Source organism: Scyliorhinus torazame, chromosome 15, assembly GCF_047496885.1.
Source record: "Scyliorhinus torazame isolate Kashiwa2021f chromosome 15, sScyTor2.1, whole genome shotgun sequence".
In the NCBI taxonomy this organism is placed as follows: domain Eukaryota; kingdom Metazoa; phylum Chordata; class Chondrichthyes; order Carcharhiniformes; family Scyliorhinidae; genus Scyliorhinus; species Scyliorhinus torazame.
Genome location: NC_092721.1, coordinates 57,332,833 through 57,352,317, shown reverse-complemented (window position 1 = coordinate 57,352,317; position 19,485 = coordinate 57,332,833). Strand labels below are relative to the sequence as shown.

Sequence of the window (19,485 nt, the reverse complement as noted above, 5' to 3'; positions counted from 1 at the left end):
TGTGGAGGGATCAGATCTCGTAATTGTAGGTGGAGAGGTCTATCCTCCACCGCAAGATCTTGTCGTTCTTAATCTTGCCCCGCTGCGCATTATCGAACATGAAGGCAACCGACCGTTGGTCCGTGAGGAGAGTGAATCTCCTGCCGGCCAGGTAATTCCTCCGAGTCACCAGCAGGTGACGAGCGTAGACCTAGTTCACAGGGCGGATATAATGTCCTTCTAGCAGCTCGATCGCGGCAGCATAATTCTCCGCCTCCTTGATAAGAGGGTAGATCCCAGGGTTGACCCGTGAGCATAGGAGATGCATCTTTTGCCCTTCCGTGGGGGTGTCGGCGGCCGTGGCGCGTCGACCTGGAAGGGGAGGGGCTCGTCGATGGCGCGCATCGTGGCTTTTGCAATGTCTGCTTTGATGCGGCTGAAGGTCTGGTGGGCCTCCGTCAACAGGGGGAAGGTTATGGACTGGATCAGGGGTCGGGCTTTGTCTGCGTAGTTGGGGACCCACTGTGCGTAATAGCTGAAGAACCCGAGGCAGCGCTTTAGGGCTTGGGGCAGTGAGGGAGGGGGAGATCCATGAGGGGGCGCATGCGCTCAGGGTCGAGGCCTAAGACTCCACTTCGCACTACGTAGCCTAGAATGGCTAGACGGTTGGTGCTAAACACGCGTTTATCCTTATTGTATGTCAGGTTAAGGATTTCCGCGGTCTGGAGAAATTTGCGGAGGTTGGTGTCGTGGTCCAGCTGGTCATGGCCGCAGATGGTGACGTTATCCAGATACGGGAACGTTGCGCGTAAGCCGTACCGGTCAACCATTCGGTCCATCTCTCGCTGGAAGACCGAGACCCCGTTCGTGACACCGAAGGGAACCCTTAAAAAGTGATAGAGCCGCCCATCTGCTTCGAAGGCAGTGTACTGGTGGTCACCATTACGGATGGGTAGCTGGTGGTAGGCAGACTTGAGGTCCACCGTGGAGAAAACCTTGTATTGCGCGATCCTGTTCACCAGGTCAGCTATAGGGGGGAGAGGGTACGCATCCAGCTGCGTAAACCTGTTGATGGTCTGACTGTAGTCAATGACCATCCTATGTTTCTCCCCGGTCTTTACCACCACTACCTGAGCTCTCCAGGGACTGTTACTCGCTTCGATGACCCCTTCCCTCAGCAGCCTTTGGACCTCCGACCTGATAAAGGTCCGGTCCTGGGCACTGTACCGTCTGCTCCTGGTGGCGACGGGTTCGCAATCCGGGGTGAGGTTCGCAAACAGGGAAGGCGGGTCGACCTTAAGGGTCGCGAGGCCGCAGACAGTAAGGGGGGTTATAGGGCTGCCGAATTTAAAAGTCAGGCTTTGCAAATGGCACTGGAAATCCAGCCCAAGGAGGGTGGCTGTGCAGAGGTGCGGCAGGACGTACAGGCGGAAATTGTTGAATTCCCTGCCTTGGACAGTGAGGTTCGCTAGGCAGAACCCCTTTATCTCCACCAAGTGTGACCTGGAGGTCAGGGAGATCTTTTGATTTACGGGATGGGTGACAAGAGAACAGCACCTTACCGTGTTGGGGTGAACAAAGATTTCCGTGCTCCCAGAGCCAATCAAGCACAACGTCTCGTGGCCGTTGATGGAGATCGTCGTTATCGCTGTTGCAAGCGTCCGGGGCCAACTCTGGTCCAGAATCACCGAGGCCAGCTAAAGTAATTGAGAGTTCTGGTCGGGCAGCATGTAGTCGACTGTGCTGGGGGCCTGGGGCCCCATCCAAGATGGCGTCACCCATGGGTCGCACATGGTGTCCGTGGATGAAGAAGATGGCGGCAGCGAGGGACAAAATGGCGGCGCCCACCCGTCCAGCGTGGTGTCTGGGGGGCAAAATGGCCGTGCCCGGGGGTCGCACGTTCCCTTAGGATAAGGGGGTGGCGGTGAGCGCTGGGCGGTCGGGGCCTGAAAGGGGGGTTGCCGATAGTCGCTGGAGACCGCGGCCACGGCGCGGGCCTGGCAGACCCCCACACCCTTCTTGCCGCACCCTTTGCAGGTGGTGGTGCGGGCCGGGCAGCGCGGGCGGGGATGATTCGCCTGCCCGCAGAAGAAACAGCGGTGTCCGGCGGCGTTAGCGGGCAGTCTCGCCACGCAGGCTTGTGGGTCAGGGGAAAGGTCTGAGGGACTGTCGCTACGGGGTGCCACGCAGCCCAGGGGGCCGCCGTGCGATCGGGTGCAAAGGACAGCGCGTTTTTATAGGCAACGTCCATGGACCCTGCCAGGGCCCGTGCCTCTGTAAGTCCCAGAGTGTCCATTTCTAGGAGCCTTCTGCGGATATCGGGGGATGTCATACCTGCCACGAAAGCAACCCTGATGAAAAGTTCCGTGTGCTTGCTCCCCGAAACTGGCGGGCAGCCACAGTTTCGGCCCAGCACCAGCAGTGCCCGGTAGAAGTCTTCCAACGTTTCCTCGGGGCCTTGCCTCCTAGTCGACGAGCATAGACCTGGTTCACAGGGTGGATATAATGTCCTTCTAGCAGCTCGGTCGTGGCAGCATAATTCTCCGCCTCCTCGATAAGAGGGTAGATCCCAGGGCTGACCCGTGAGCGTAGGAGATGCATCTTTTGCCCTTTCATGGGGGTGTCGGTGGCCGTGTCGAGGTAGCCCTTAAAGCACGCCAGCCAATGTTTGAAAATAGCAGCAGAGTTGTCCGCATGGGGGCTGAGCTGAAAGCACTCCGGTTTGATCATAGAATTTACAGTGCAGAAGGAGGCCATTCAGCCCATCGAGTCTGCACCAGCTCTTGGAAAGAGCACCCTACCCAAGGTCAACACCTCCACCCTATCCCCATAACCCAGTAACCCTACCCAACACTAAGGACAATTTATCAGGGCCAATCCACCTAACCTGCACATCTTTTGACTGTGGGAGGAAACCGGAGCACCCGGAGGAAACCCACGCACACACGGGAAGAACGTGCAGACTCCACACAGACAGTGACCCAAGCCGGGAATCGAACCTGAGACCCTGGAGCTGTGAAGCAATTGTGCTAATCACCATGCTACCGTGCTGCCCCTAAAACGGAGATCCATCCTTCCAACTGAAGTTGTAGCAGATTAAATTGATGCACAATCAATTACTCTCAAGACGAAGTGATTCATAACTGAAGGCTTTAATCTGCTAGAACTCTTCCCCAGCAGCTTCGATACAGAAAGTGAAGGCTGCTGGGACAGCACCGGTTCTTATACTCCGCCTCTCAGGGCGATGCTACGTACATCAGCCAATGGTAGACTCCTGGGTCTAACCAATGGTCATCCACCTCTCAGGTACCGCAATACCTGGTATTGCCACAAAAGGTCGACTTCTTATTCTTAAACTATATCCATCAAATCTTCACTAACACTTCGAAAGAGCACCCTACCTGGGCCCAATGCCCTTGATCTATCCCTGTAAACCTGTAGACCCACCTAACCTTTGGACACTAAGGGGCAATTCAACATGACCAATCAACCTAATCTGCACAGAGGAGACAGCACATCACCTTTAATCCTAACAACCTTCCCTAATCTTGATTTTGTTTTCTGTACACGATCTAACTCTGATTTGTATTTTCTGTTTCATACTTCCTGGTTTGGACTTTGCATTTGGAATTCTTCAGTCTGATTGATTGAAGAACCCCTCAGAACGCAAAGCTAAATCATTAAACAACTGAGTATGTGCTGTTATTTAATTTATATAACCGCCCAGGAACATTTATTGGAAATTAAATCAACTAACCCTACCATCAATCCCGAATAATTAAAACCAGTGTTCCTACTATCCAATTTCCTTGTTAAATCCCAAAGGTATAGAGATTTTCAATCCCATCGGATTTTTCCTCCTGGTTTAACCTGCAGGTAATTGCAAACAAGCTCAACCTGATTGAAAGTTTACTCATGATATTCTTTTCCGGGTTGGTTCTGCTGCAGTATTGCTCCTTGCGATTGGAAGCACTTTTCTCGAACATGACACAAAGTGCTTTCGAGCCAATGAATACCTTTTTTGAAATTAGTTATGAGCATTGTGCAGGAAACACAGAAATCAAACAGCCACATTTGAACCAGAGATTCAATCCCCAGCCAAATGCTTCACCACTGAGCTATAACCATAAATGCAATTGGAAGCATGTCAGAAATTTGAGCACTGAGGTTAGCATACACACAGTGATGGATGGAAATCATATGAACCTTTAAAAAATTTTGCTTTGATAATATGGATAATTCTGGCAACGTTACCTTGATTTGATTTGATTTGATTTATTGTCACACGTACTGAAGTACAGTGAAAAGTATTTTTCTGCGGCCGAGGGAACTCGCACAGTACGTACATAGTAGACAAAAGAATAATCAACAGAGAACATTGACAAATGGTACATCGACAAACAATGATTGGTTACAGTGCAGAACAAGTGGCCAAACAAAGCAAACATGAGCAAGAGCAGCATAGGGCATTGTGAATCGTGTTCTTACAGGGAACAGATCAGTCTGAGGGGGAGTCGTTGAGGAGTCTTGTAGCTGTGCGAAAGAAGCTATTCCTATGTCTGGATGTGCGAGTCTTCAGACTTCTGTACCTTCTGTCTGATCGAAGGGTCTGGAGGAAGGCAATGCCTGGATGGGAGGGGTCTCTGATAATGCATCCTGCCTTCCTGAGGCAGCGGGAGATGCATACAGAATCAATGAGGAGGTGTGATGTGTTGGGCTGAGTTCACCACACTGCAGTTTCTTGCGATCTTGGACCGAGCAGTTGCCGGTTCATCTGTATTGACACTGACAAGGTTGTGGTGGGCCTCTTCCTAGAAATGCAGAAATCCTCGGGTCTGGATGTCTGAAATGCACTCCTGTCTTGTGAAGCTGTGTTCTGGGAGCACACAGTTATAAAATCCATACCATGGGTATATGGATAGTGGAAATGAGTCTCTCTAAGTAATGCATGCCTGAGCACCAAATGACATATTTTCCCCAAACTCTTCATTTATTTTTCTTTTCGCATTGGCCCGAACTTCCACAAGATTTTGATCTCCTGCTTTAACTTCTTTGGGATATTGAAATTCACCACTGTTAGATATAGGATGGAATGGGAATGTTTTAAATTAGTCCATTACACTTGAATTTCCAATTTATTCTGACACTACATGGAACTTTATTCAGTATTGCAAATTTAAAATGAATCCCCATGTTTGGAATCGTAATGATCAAGATGCCATTGTGTTTGCAGGTTCTGAAGACACTGTGTCAGTGGCAGTGGTGGTAACTATAATTCTGATCTTGGTGATCTGTACTGCTATACTATCTTATTTCATCAGATACTGGCAAGTTAGGAAAAAACAGTATGTATTGTTTTATTAATCTTCATATCAATGCTTTTTAAATTTTGACCATTTTTATTTACAGAAATATATTGCAGGTGCTGTAGATCTAAAATAAAAGCAGAAATAGTTGGGAAGAATTAGCAGGTGGAGTGAGAAATAGTTAACTTTTCAGGTTGATATCCTTTTTTAAAAAACCTTTAGCTGTGTAAGACTTTTAATAGGTAATCAGTGTATATTCAATCCCCAGAGGTAGAGAGGTTGAGGAAGACAAGCGTCAGGATTGGACAAACCGCGTGGGAAAAAAGGGGAGATGTAAAGTTGGGAATGGTCTGCACCTGAGCTGTGTCAGGAAGAGTGTCCTAGCAAGTCATACAACTCGGGTGGTGGAAAGGGCTTTAATTCTAAATTGTAGGTGTGAGGAATCAAGTTTGTGAAGATGTGATAAATCAAATAGAGAAGACAAAGCAGGAGAGCAAGATGCAAACAAGGGATGTGATAATCAGAACGTGGCAGAAATGTAGAGTGTGCACCAAGAGTGCATCAGCAGATAAGGCTAGAGGTTACAAAAGAAGTAAGAAGACTGAACGAAAGGCTCTGTATCTGAATGCATGTAGCATTCATAACAAAACAGATTCATTAACAATATGAAGAGAAATAAATATGTATGGCGAATGTGGTCCCACTATCTACGAAAGATAGAGGTAAAGCAAGGAACTACCAGACCAGTGAGTCTCACGTCAGTGGTAGGGAAGCTATTGGAGAAAAGTCTGAAGGAGAATCTATCTCCACTTGGAGAGACTAGGTTTGATCAGAGATATTCAGCATGGCTTTGTCAGAGAAAGGTCATGCCCAACAAATTTGATTCAATATTTTGAGCATGTCACCAGGTGTGTAGATGAGGGTAGTGCAAAGTTTATATGGATTTCAGCAAAGCCTTTGACAAGGTCCCACATGGGAGACTTACAAAAAAAGGGCACCACACATGGGATTCAGGTGGCTTCAAAATTGGCTTAGTTGTAGGAGACAGAGGGTAATGGCAGAGGTGTGGGTGCTCTTTCCAAGGGTCGGTGCAGACTCGATGGGCTGAATGGCCTCCTTTTGCACTGTAATGTCTGAAAAACTGTAAGACAGATGGCTGCCAAAATGATTGGAAATAAATGTCTAGAAAGCATACCACAGGAATTATGCTGGGTCCCCTATTATTCATCATTTATATAAACAACATAAATGACTACGTGGGGGGTAGGATCAGTAAGTTTTCAGATGGCACAACTATTGGCCGGATGGTTAACAGTGAGGTTGAGTATCTGAGTTACAGGAAGATATAGACTGGATGGTCAAATGGGCAGACAAATGGCAGATGAAATTTAACCCTGAAAAACGTGAGGTGATACATTTTGGAAGGAGTAATTTGACAAGGAAGTATTCAATGAATGGCATGACACTGGGAGGTTCCGAGGAACAAAGGTGTCATGGCATGTTTGTTCAAAGATCTCTGAAGGCATATGAGACACTTGCCTTTATCAATCGAGGCATTGATTACTAAACTAAGGAGGTCATGTTGGAGTTGTATAAAACTTTGGTGAAGCCACAGCTGGAGTACTGTGTGCAGTTCTGGTTGCCATAATATAGGAAAGATGAAAATGAAAATCGATTATTGTCACAAGTAGGCTTCAAATGAAGTTACTATGAAAGCCCCTCGTTCCCACATTCCGACGCCTGTTCAGGGAGGCTGGTACGGGAATTGAACCGCGCTGCTGGCCTGCCTTGGTCTGCTTTAAAAGCCAGCTCTTTAGCCATGTGCTAAACCAGCCCCGCGGTGTGAGATGTGATTGCACTGGATGGGGTGCAGAGGAAATTCACTAGGATGTTGCCTGGGATTTGAGTTATGAATAGAGATTGGATTGGTTTGTTTTTGTTGGAGCAGAGAAGACTGAGAGGTGACCTGATTAAGGTGCACAAGATTATGAGAGGCATAGACAGTGTGGATAGGGAGCAGCTGTCCCCCTCAGTTGAAGGGTCTGTCTCGAGGGGACATAAATTCAAAGTGAGGGGCAGGAGATTTAGGGAGGGAATTGAGGAAAATCTTTTTTACCAAGAGGTAAACTTGATAGTTCCTAAAAGCATAGGACACTGCCCCGGAGGGTGGTAAAGGCGGGTTGCATCACATCCTTTAAAAAGTACCTAGATGAGCATTTGGCACATCATAGCATTCAAGTCTATGGACCAAGTGCTGGGAAATGGGATTAGCTAATCAGGTGTTTTTCATGTGTTTGTGCAGCCTCTTCTGTACTGTATGTTTTGTGATTCTGTGGTTCGATGATCGAATAGCCATTACAGAGACATGGCTGCAGGGTGAAAAAGACCGGGAGCCGAATATTCAAGTTTGCATGACATTTTGGAAGCTCGGAAAAGGTGGAGGGGTTGCACTGTTAATTAGGGATGACATTGGTACAATAGAGAGAGATGACCTTAGTTCCAGAAATCAAGATGGGGATCAGTTTGGGTCGAGTTGAGAAATAGTAAAGGTAAGAAATCACTTGTGGCAGCACATTTCAGCACCAACCACAGAGCAGGATAGACTAGATTTGGTAATGTGTAATAAGACAGGATTAATTAATTACATCACAGTGAAAGCACCTCTTGGTGGCACTGAATATAATATGATTTAGTTTAGTTTGACAGAAAGAGGAGTGGATCGAAGACAAGTGTGCAGAAAAGTGGTGTTGAGGCTGCTGATGGCAAAGGTGGATTTTCCCGTGAAGTATCACTGTTAGGTGGCCTCTGATTGGCTCATGCCGCTGTTAAATCAGCGACTTGTTGATCCTGGCACCATTTTTAAAGACCACCATAATGCACTGGCGCTGGCCAGCATACCAGGAAATGATCTTCACCCAAGTGCACCTCCTGGCATCAAGCTGGCACTGTCCTGGCACCATCCTGGCATTACTTGTGAAATATTGTCACTGCTATACAGTAGGGAAATGTGGCAACCAATCTGCACAAAGTTAAATGGCCAGATAGTCTGTTTCAATCCTGAGGGACTAATGTAGGCCAGAGTGCTTGTTGAACCATGTGGGTAACTCTAACTTAAAATATAAAACAGTGATAGTTCCTAAAAGCATAGATTTTTAGAAGCTTAGTCCTAGTTATTCAAAACGTTATTGGGAAATTCTCTGACAAACACAATAAAAATATAAATCCAGTCAAACATTTTAAAGAGTTGCACTAATCCAACATGGCTCAGTTGATAGCACTGTCAGTCAGAGCTGTGAGTTCAAACCCCACTCTAGGACTTAAATTCATGGTCTCGGTTCACACTCCAGTGGAGTGCTGAGCGAGAACGGCAGTTTAGTTCAGGTGATATGATAATCTGCATCCCTGTAAGTATAGATGGACATAAAGGATTCCATGACGCTCTTACAGTTCAGCATCATTCAGATTTAATCCTGTGTGTTGCAGTGAGGATAAGAGTCTCACTGTTACTTGCCCTACTCCAACACACCACAGATTCCCATGCAGAGGGCATTACAATGGAAGAGACACTAAATTAGTGGAAATCTCGACTGACAGAAAAATTGATCAGCTGTTGACAGCAACGTGAATGGCAAACTCTGTTTCTTCACCGCAGAGTGTAAAATCAGGATCAGCATGTTTCTGGTGATGTTGCTTTAGAGATAACTGTCAACATGGGCATGTTCCTGCAGTTTTTTGACTACCTTTACTGAAATGTTAGTCTAGATAATGTGCTCAATTCTCCAAAATGACAGAGTTGAATTCATGACCATCTGACTGAAAAGGGAGAACACTATTGCATAAAATAGTGTATAACACAGTAAAACTGACAACCTTGTACTTGCCGTGTCTTGGCATTCCAATATGCCTCGGAACAGAAGAAGAAAAAAACCCCTATGAGGATCAGGAGAAAATCCGAAAATCAGATTAAAGGTATTTGCAGCAAAAATAAATTAGTTCATGAATAATTGGGTTTATGATTCTTTTTCCCAACAGGTATGGACCACCATCATTCAAACCCCCTCCTCCACCAATACAGTATACAGCTATTCAGTTATCGCCGCAGGCTGAAGTCAACTAACAAAGATGGTATTGGTGCATTCAGTATGAATATATTCACAGCATTGTGCAATTTCATGCTGTCATTTTTGTGCAATTTCCAAATCTTTCTTAATGCTTTTCAAACAGCAAGCATATGTCATTCAGTGTAGGTATATGTATTCTAAAACATCTGTACATTTTTTCACAAAATATTTGTACATGTTAACATTTTGTGTAATTTTTTCTAAATTCAATGAAGAATATTAGTCATAATAAGCATTTAGGTCGTGTACGAGGAAAGTATTAAAAGATAAATGAACTGATATTGTGTGTTTGTTTCTTCAAACATACCAGAAATATTCCTGATATCAATGTTTATGAGTCACAGTATTACATATTGTTGCTAATTGTGTTTCTGTCTCTTAATTTGGCTCTGTTTAATTACGTTTGCTCAAGAGTCGCCAGGTATCTTTTGACACCGCCACAAGGTTCAAAACCAAATACTGATCAAAGACTTGATACACCAGTTAGTAAGTTCAAAAGCAATGCTCATTTATTTACACACAGTCAAATCTACTCATGCATAAAACTCTACAACCTAAACTATCACTATTACTAAAAGCCTATACTTAGTTTCGGGTGCCCACTCAGTCAGAGGAACCATAAGACCATAGGAGCGGAAGTAAGGCCATTCGGCCCATCGAGTCCACTCCACCATTCAATCATGGCTGATTTCAACTCCATTTACCCGCTCTCTCTCCAGAGCCCTTAATTCCTTGAGAAATCAAGAATTTATCAATTTCTGTCTTAACGTCCCAGCCTCTACCACCCTCTGTGCAATGAATTCCACAGACCCACCACTCTCTGGCTGAAGAAATTTCTCCTCACCTCTGTTTTAAAGTGACTCCCTTTTATTCTAAGGCTGTGCTCCCGGGTCCTAGTCTCCCCTGCTAATGGAAACTACTTCCCTACATCCACCCTACCTAAGCCATTCATTATCTTGTAAGTTTCTATTAGATCTCCCCTCAACAATGGCCGTTGCTCGGTTCTGAGGCTGCTGGGTTGCGCTGTTTACAAGATAGCAACTAGGAGCGTCTATCTCGTAGCGTGCGTTGACTTGGAACTTACTTGGTCTGGCGTAGCTGCTAGGCTGGTCTCTCTTCGCTGAGAGCCAAGGCCAAAGAAGAAAGATTCTCTCTTGGGGAATACTTTTTATACCCAAAAGGGCTTCGCACGCTTTTGGGCGGGCCTTGAACTTGGCCTCAATTAATTGGGCCTTTCTCAATCATTCTTATCAATCTTCCTCCAATAGAGGGGTGGGTTCCCTGGTTGCTGGGCGTGTCCTAGGTGACCGTTGGTCTGCTTTGTTTGAGTCTCCTCTGGCGCCGGGGTGTCTGCCTTAACATTGTTTATCTAAATGTTTCCCTTTTGTCCCCGGAGACGGCTCATTAGTATGTAGATGGCTTAGCAGTTTCTGACCTGTCTGAGACCACTGCTCTAATCAACAGGCAGACCTTGCACCTGCTTGCTTTTCAGTATTGTCCAATTTTCCCTGCATTCTTTGCAAGTGTCCATTTTGTAATTGGGACGTGGCCATCCCAGATGGCTACAATATTTGAGCTCCAAAATTGTAAAAACCTGCATGCGGGGATGAATTCTCAAAATTTTAGAGGTCTTGTATAACTCAAAACTAAAGGTTAACTTGTTGCCTACATTTGTAATAAGGCCATCTCCCAGTGTGCTTATAGATGACATTTTTACTGTCGCGCCATTAAACTGAACAATGGCACAGTCATCTCAATGTTTTTATGGCAGTGATTTCAGTGGTCTAGCACTCTGGAATAATGAACTGTGATTACACCAAGAAAACTTGAATAAAGAAAGCTTAACATCTTTCCCACTTTTAACACAATCAAATTTCCATGAGTGATGTTTAAACAGACAATGTCAGCGTGGAGAGACCGTTCCCCAGAAGAGGGCCTTGTTGTGTCATCTTACGCTTGTTTCACTTTATATGTGTGTTGGATTAATCCTATTTGTAGACAATCCAATTGAATACTATAGTAGCCTCTCAACAATCACTGTAGGAGAAGGTTTTGTTTATCCTTTAAAATTATTAGGTGAGGTAGTTCTGGTAATTGCTAGTCATCACAGTCCAATATGTGTTCTGTTCACCTTGCCAGTATTGACCTCCCACATATGTTCATGCGACTGCCTCAAAATATGACATCCAAAACAGGCTCTGAGACGGTGTTGTCATGCACTCTTTACCATTGGGGACTTCTGGCGTTGACCATGGAGTGAGTGGTTACACAGGGCGGCTCCTGGTCGAAGGCACAGAAAAAAGTTTGTTTTACCCGATACTGGGTGGAATCTTGATGAAAAGGTATAGTTGGAGGAGTAGTTTCCCCCGGGGGTGATATGTCTGCTGGCTATCAGACCCAGCAAAAAACAGTGAGAGAACAGGCTAAAGAGTTTGAAGCCTGTACTGCAGCCACAGCCACTGTAAACATGCAGGCGGGGGAAGGGCTGATGCAAGCTGGAAGGCCCCAAATGGAGGAGCTGATTGCATTTATTAAAGAGGAATTCAGCCAGCAGAGGAAGGAAATGCGTGAGGATCACTTAAAGACCATCGAAGGAGTTGTAGCAGCCCTGAAGAGTTCTCTCGAATGGGTGGAGAGATATTTGGAGGTGCAGGGGTCGCAGATTCGGGAGATCGAAGGAGTGATCTCGGACCACAGCGATCATGTGGCTCTGGAAGCTGAGGTGGGGCTCCTCGGGGACCTGTGTAAAACATTGAAGGTGCAGGAGGAGGAGCAGGAGAATGCCCTGAGAAGGCAGAACCTGCGAATATCGAGCCTGCCATAAGGAATGGAGGTGTGAGTGCTACGAGTTACGTCTCGAAGATGCTGGTATGGCTGGTGGCAGAAGGGGTGCCAGATAAGGCACCTGAAGAGGACCGAGCGCATAGGGCCCTGTGGTAAACCACTGTTACACCTGTATTAGGTGATGTAAGGTAGGACCTGTACTACAGGTTCGCCGGTAGCCCCTGTCTGCTGGCTCCGCCCAGTAGGAGAAGTATAAATATGCGTGTCCTCTATTCAGCTGCCATTTCGTCAGCTGCTGTGGGAATCCATGCATCTTACTGCAGTAAAGTCACAGTTGTACCCAACCTGAGTCTTTGTACAATTGATCGTGCATCAATTTATTGCAGTAAGATGAACATAAAACATAGAACGATACAGCGCAGTACAGGCCCTTCGGCCCACTATGTTGCACCAAAGTAAAAGCCATCTAACCTACACTATGCCATTATCATCCATATGCTTATCCAATAAACTTTTAAATGCCCTCAATGTTGGCGAGTTCACTACTGTTGCAGGTAGGGCATTCTACGGCCTCACCACTCTTTGTGTAAAGAACCTACCTCTGACCTCTGTCCTATATCTATTACCCCTCAGTTTAAAGCTATGTCCCCTCGTGCTAGCCATTTCCATCCGCGGGAGAAGACTCTCATTGTCCACCCTATCTAACCCCCTGATTATTCTGTATGCCTCTATTAAGTCTCCTCTTAACCTTCTTCTCTCTAACGAAAACAACCTCAAGTCCATCAGCCTTTCCTCATAAGATTTTCCCTCCATACCAGGCAACATCCTGGTAAATCTCCTCTGCACCCGCTCCAAAGCTTCCACGTCCTTCCTATAATGCGGTGACCAGAACTGTACGCAATACTCCAAATGCGGCCGTACCAGAGTTTTGTACAGCTGCAACATGACCTCATGACTCCGGAACTCAATCCCTCTACCAATAAAGGCCAACACTCCATAGGCCTTCTTCACAACCCTATCAACCTGGGTGGCAACTTTCAGGGATCTATGTACATGGACACCTAGATCCCTCTGCTCATCCACACTTCCAAGAACTTTACCGTTAGCCAAATATTCTGCATTCCTGTTATTCCTTCCAAAGTGAATCACCTCACACTTCTCTACATTAAACTCCATTTGCCACCTCTCAGCCCAGCTCTGCAGCTTATCTATATCCCTCTGTAACCTGCTACATCCTTCCTCACTGTCGACAACACCACCGACTTTAGTGTCGTCTGCAAATTTACTCACCCACCCTTCTGCGCCCTCCTCTAGGTCATTGATAAAAATGACAAACAGCAACGGCCCCAGACCAGATCCTTGTGGTACGCCACTTGTAACTGAACTCCATTCTGAACATTTCCCATCAACCACCACTCTCTGTCTTCTTTCAGCTAGCCAATTTCTGATCCACATCTCTAAATCACCCTCAATCCCCAGCCTCCGTATTTTCTGCAATAGCTTACCGTGGGGAACCTTATCAAACGCTTTACTGAAATCCATATACACCACATCAACTGCTCTACCCTCGTCTACCTGTTCAGTCACCTTCTCAAAGAACTCGATAAGGTTTGTGAGGCATGACCTACCCTTCACAAAGCCATGCTGACTATCCCTGATCATATTATTCCTATCTAGATGATTATAAATCTTGTCTCTTATAATCCCCTCCAAGACTTTACCCACAACAGACGTGAGGCTCACCGGTCTATAGTTGCTGGGGTTGTCTCTACTCCCCTTCTTGAACAAAAGGACTACATTTGCTATCCTCCAGTCCTCTGGCACTATTCCTGTAGCCAATGATGACATAAAAATCAAAGCCAAAGGCACAGCAATCTCTTTCCTGGCTTCCCAGAGAATCCTAGGATAAATCCCATCAGGCCCCGGGGACGTATCTATTTTCAGCCTGTCCAGAATTGCCAACACCTCTTCCCTACGTACGTCAATGCCATCTATTCTAATAGCCTGGGTCTCAGCATTCTCCTCCACAACAATATATTTTTCCTGAGTGAATACTGACGAAAAATATTCATTTAGTATCTCGCCTATCTCTTCAGACTCCACACACAACTTGCCATCCCTGTCCTTGACTGGCCCTACTCTTACCTAGTCATTCGCTTATTCGCTTATTCCTGACATACCTATAGAAAGCTTTGGGTTTTCCTTGATCCTACCTGCCAAATACTTCTCATGTCCCCTCCTTGCTCGTCTTAGCTCTCTCTTTAGATCCTTCCTCGCTACCTTGTAACTATCCCTCGCCCCAACTGAAACTTCACACCTCATCTTCAAGATTTTCTAGAAGATGGACCTTTGAATCAAACCCGATTGACTGCAGCTGGATCCGCAATCGAGCGACATCAGAAAGGACTTTAATCACTGGCTAGCTTGCTTCGAGGCCTACATCAACTCAGCGACCACCCCCCCGACGGAGGCTCAGAAGATACAGATCCTGTACTCAAGGTTGAGCTCCAGCGCGTTTCCGCTGATCCAGGACGCCCCGAACTACACGGACCCCATGGCGCACCTCAAAGAGAACTACGCGCCGAAAGCGAACACACTCTTTGCCAGGCACGTACTCGCCACTCGCTCTCAACTCCCTGGTGAGTCCATAGAAGACTACTGGCGGGCCCGAATCCCACTCGTCCGGGACTGTGACTGTCAAGCCGTTACGGCCACCGAACATTCTAACCTTCTTATGCGCGATGCTTTTGTAATGGGGATTGGGTCGGACCTCATCCTAGCTCGACCTAGCGGAGACTAAAAAGCTAGCACTCTCCATGACGGGCGCCTCACGTAATGCTCAGGCCTACCCCTCCGGCCGCGCGCCCACCCCTCCTATACCTCGTGGACCCCGCAAACGGCCGCCCCAGCGGGGGCTTTACCCGGCCAATACGCCTGCACCACACGCCAATCCGCGCACCCCGGAAGTCCCTGATGTTACTTCTGCAGCCAGCAGAAGCACCCTCGCCAACGCTGCCCGGCCCACGCTGCCATTTGCAAGGCTTGCAGCAAAAAGGGCCACTTCGCCGTGGTGTGCCAGGCCCGCGCAGTCGCCGCTATCAGCCCCTCCCCCCTGACACACACACAATGGGCGCCGCCATCTTCGTCCCGGACCACGTGCGGCCAGTGGGCGCCGCAATCTTCACCCCCCCGGACCACGCACAGCCGATGGGCGCTGCCATCTTCACCTCCCGTGGCCACGCGCGGCCAGTGGGCGTCGTCATCTTCACCTCCCGGGGCTGCGAGCAGCCAGTGGGCGCCGCCATCTTCCCCCACTCAGTCCACGTGCAGCCCATGGGTGCCGCCATCTTGTCCAGCTCCCGCTATGTGCGGCCTGTCGGTGCCGACATCTTGACCAGCCCCAGCAACATGCGGCCCATGGGCACCGCCATTTTGTCCCCCGCAGGATCTTCAAGCGCCACCATCTTGTCTTCCCCATGTGGCATGGACGCCGACGACATTCCACGATCGGGGCCGCCCACACACTCCGTCTTCTGACATCAGCGACGACCAACCGCAGCTCGCCTCAATGATGCTCGACCAGTCTCGTCCCATGGCCACCGCTTCGACTACGGTGAAAATTAACGGCCACGTGACCTCTTGCCTGCTGGACTCCGGGAGCACCGAAAGCTTCATCCACCCGGATATGGTAAGGCGCTGCTCCCTCGCGGTTCACCCCGCCAATCAAAGATTCTCCCTGGCCTCCGGATCCCATTCCGTCCTGATCTGGGGGCTGTGCGCGGTCACTCTCACGGTCCAGGGCGTAGAGTTCAGCGGCTTCCGCCTCTACGTCCTTCCTAATCTCTGCGCTGCACTACTAGTCCTGGATTTCCAGTGCAATCTCCAGAGCCTCACCCTCAAATTCGGCAGGCCCCTACCACCCCTCACCCCTCGCGACCCTAAAGGTCGACCCTCCTTCCCTCTTTGCCAATCTAACTTCGGATTGCAAACCCGTTGCCACAAGGAGCAGACGGTACAGCACCCAGGAAAGACCTTCATCAGGTCCGAGGTCCAGCGGCTGCTTCGGGAGGGCATCATCGAGGCCTACCACCAGCTCCCCATTTGTAAATCGGACCGTCCATACACTTCTTTCGAGGTGGACGGTCGTCTCTATCATTTCCTCAGGGTTCCCTTCGGCGTCACTAATGGGGTGTCGGTCTTCCAAAGGGAGATGGACCGAATGGTCGACCGGTACGGTTTGCGGGCCACTTTTCCGTACCTAGACAACGTCACCATCTGCGGCCATGATCAGCAGGACCATGATGCCAACCATGCTAAATTCCTCCGCACCGCCACTCTCCTCAACCTCACCTACAATAAGGAGAAGTGTGTGTTCAGCACGAACCGCTTAGCCATCCTCGGCTATGTGGCCCAGAACGGAGTTCTGGGGCCTGATCCCGACTGCATGCACCGCCTCATGGAGCTTCCCCTCCCCCACTGCCCCAAGGCCCTCAAACGCTGCCTGGAGTTCTTCTCCTACTATGCCCACTGGGTCCCAAACTATGCGGACAAGGCTCGCCCACTCATTCAGTCTACCCACATTCCCCTTACGGCCGAGACTCAACAGGCCTTCGCCCGTATCAGAGCCGATATAGCCAAGGCCGGGATGCACGCAGTAGACGAGACACTGCCCTTCCAAGTAGAAAGCGACGCACCAGATGTCGGGCCCCTCCCCTCCACCGACCGTAACACGTATATTCTCAGTGTGGTCGATGAGTACTCCAGGTTCCCCTTCGGCATCCCATGCCCCGATATGCCGCCTGCCACCGTCATCAAGGCCCTCAACACAATCTTCGCTCTGTTCGGTTTCCCCGCCTACATCCACAGTGTTATGGGAGAGGGCGTTTTCAGAACCCCAAAATGTATCATGGAGTTCAACCAACCTCCCCCTTTAATGTATTTGTTGCTTTTCCGAGCATACGGCTTGTTCCCGAGGAGTGGGATTACAATTATGGACACGTGGGTTTTTAAACACAAAACAATGTTTATGGCATGAACTCAACTTAACCTCTTAAATAAACTTTGGATCTCTTAACACCCCTTACTTCAAAGATAACCCCGAAATTATTACAACACTAAATAATCCTTCAGTTATTCCTTTCAACATCCATGAGACTTACCACCTTTAAACAGAAACACATCAGGTTAAAGACCTTACTATTACGAGTTTAAATCACCCAAATGATCCAGAAATAGTCTTTCATGGCAGAGATCACAATAGATCCAGCTCACTGCAAACACAGACATACCCCAAGCTCTTTTCAAACTGAAACTAAACTGCAAAATGGCTGAACTAAAACCAAGCTCCACCCACACTCTGACATCACTGTATTTCTTAAAGGTACATTGCTTGAACATCCATTTCTTAAAGGCACTCTCACATGACACCTCCCCCCCAAAAAGTAAAATAAACCATCATCTTCAAGATGGTTTCATTTTTCACTTTTGCACCATCCACTTAGAACTGTACACAGTAAATATACCTTTTTGTTTTAAAAAAAACAACACACGCAAACAGGTATAATAATATAGTCCATTTTTCTTTGTTCTTCTTCCTCCAACCGAAATCTTTCTTGATTGACAGTCTCTTGGAACAAAGATTTTGCACGATCCATCCATTCCTCGACTCCTCGGCATTTCTCTTTAGAATCAGATACTTTAGTTCAATCTGACCACAGAGTCCCTTGCAATTCTCCAATACAGGAGCATTGGTGATCACAGCTTTCAGGCAGTCAAATGCCTGTTGAAAGTCCGCTGTCCATTGAATTTTTTTACGTTTCTTCAGCAATTCCTTCAGTGGAGTAATCACGCCACAAAACTTTTGCACAACTGTTCGATCAAATCCACTCATGCTAAGAAATTGCATTATTTCCCTTCGTCTTGAGGGTATCGGAAACTCCGCAAGGAAAGTGATTCGGGCTTCTCCAAATTCACTTTCGGCTAGGCTCATCACCAAACCCGCCGCCTGAAGTCGATCGAAGAACTCCATACAATGTTTTAAATGTTCTTTCCATGTCTGGAAGTTGGAAATAAAAGCTGATTGTCCCACTCTCTCAATGCAATCCTTCAAACGTGGAATAGGGTAAGAGTCCGTTCTTGTAACTGCATTCCCCTTTCTGTAGTCCACACACAACTGTTGGGTACCGTCTGGTTTAGGTACCATCACTATGGGTGAGCTCCATTGGCTGTAACCCACGTCAATTATGCCATTTTTAAGCATACTCTCAATCTCTCTGTTAACCTGTGCCAATTTTAAAGGATTAAGTCTATATGGATGTTGTGTGATCGGAACAGCATGTATAGCCATTTTAGTACTTCCCAATTTATCTCTACAAACTTGCCCATGTGATATCAATCACTCTTTCAGGTCAGTTTGTTTTTCCTCTGGAAGGTAACTTAACAATTCATCCCAATTTTTAAGAACATCCTCATTTTCCAATTTAATTTGAGGTATATCAAATTCACAGTCATCAGGATTTGGTTTGTCACTTTGAGTTAGAATCATTAAAACCTCCTTTTTCTCTCCTTCCCTTTCAAAGTACCTTTAAAGCATATTCACATGACACACTCGGTGAGTCTTCCTTCTATCTGGTGTTTTTACCACATAATTCACCTCACTTAATTTCCTTTCAATCTGATACGGTCCACAAAACCTAGTTTTTAAAGGCTCACCTACCACTGGTAACAACACTACGAACTTTGAATTTCTTGTCCGCGACCCGTTTCATCACATTTTGTGCAACTTTCAAATGTTATCTAGCCAATTCACCTGCTCTATTTAATCATTTCCTAAAATTTGACACGTAATCCAATAGTGTAATTTCCGATTTCTCACTCACCAATTTTTAAAAAATCAATTTAAGTGGTCCTCTTACCTCATGACCAAAAATTTGTTTAAAAGTACTACATTTGGTAGACTCATTAGGTGTATCCCAAATTGCAAACAATACGAATGGGATTCATTTATCCCAATCCTCTGGATAATCTTGACAATACACCCTCAACATTGTCTTTAATGTCTGATGCCACCTTTCAAACGCTCCCTGCGATTCTGGATGGTAGGCAGTTGATTTAAATTGTTTTATTTCTAAGCTATCCATAACTTCTTTGAATAACTTTGAAGTAAAATTCGATCCTTGATCCGATTGAATTTCTGTGGGTAGTCCATATCTAGTAAAGAATTTAAGTAACTCCTCCACAATCCTTTTCGCTGTATTATTATGTATTGGAATGGCCTCTGGAAACCTAGTAGACAC

General features: G+C 46.9%; 1 protein-coding gene across 1 annotated transcript in view; it reads left to right on the top strand.

Moving 5' to 3' along the window:
* LOC140391391 (T-cell surface protein tactile-like) overlaps positions 1-9,734 on the top strand; it is a 187,579-nt gene extending 177,845 nt beyond the window's left edge. Inside the window, exons 12-13 of the mRNA XM_072475939.1 lie at positions 5,213-5,324; positions 9,318-9,734. Of these exons, the coding sequence (XP_072332040.1) occupies positions 5,213-5,324; positions 9,318-9,402 (197 nt within the window). The 3' untranslated portion in view covers positions 9,403-9,734. The remainder of the gene's footprint in view (positions 1-5,212; positions 5,325-9,317) is intronic.
* Positions 9,735-19,485: the final 9,751 nt, after the last annotated feature.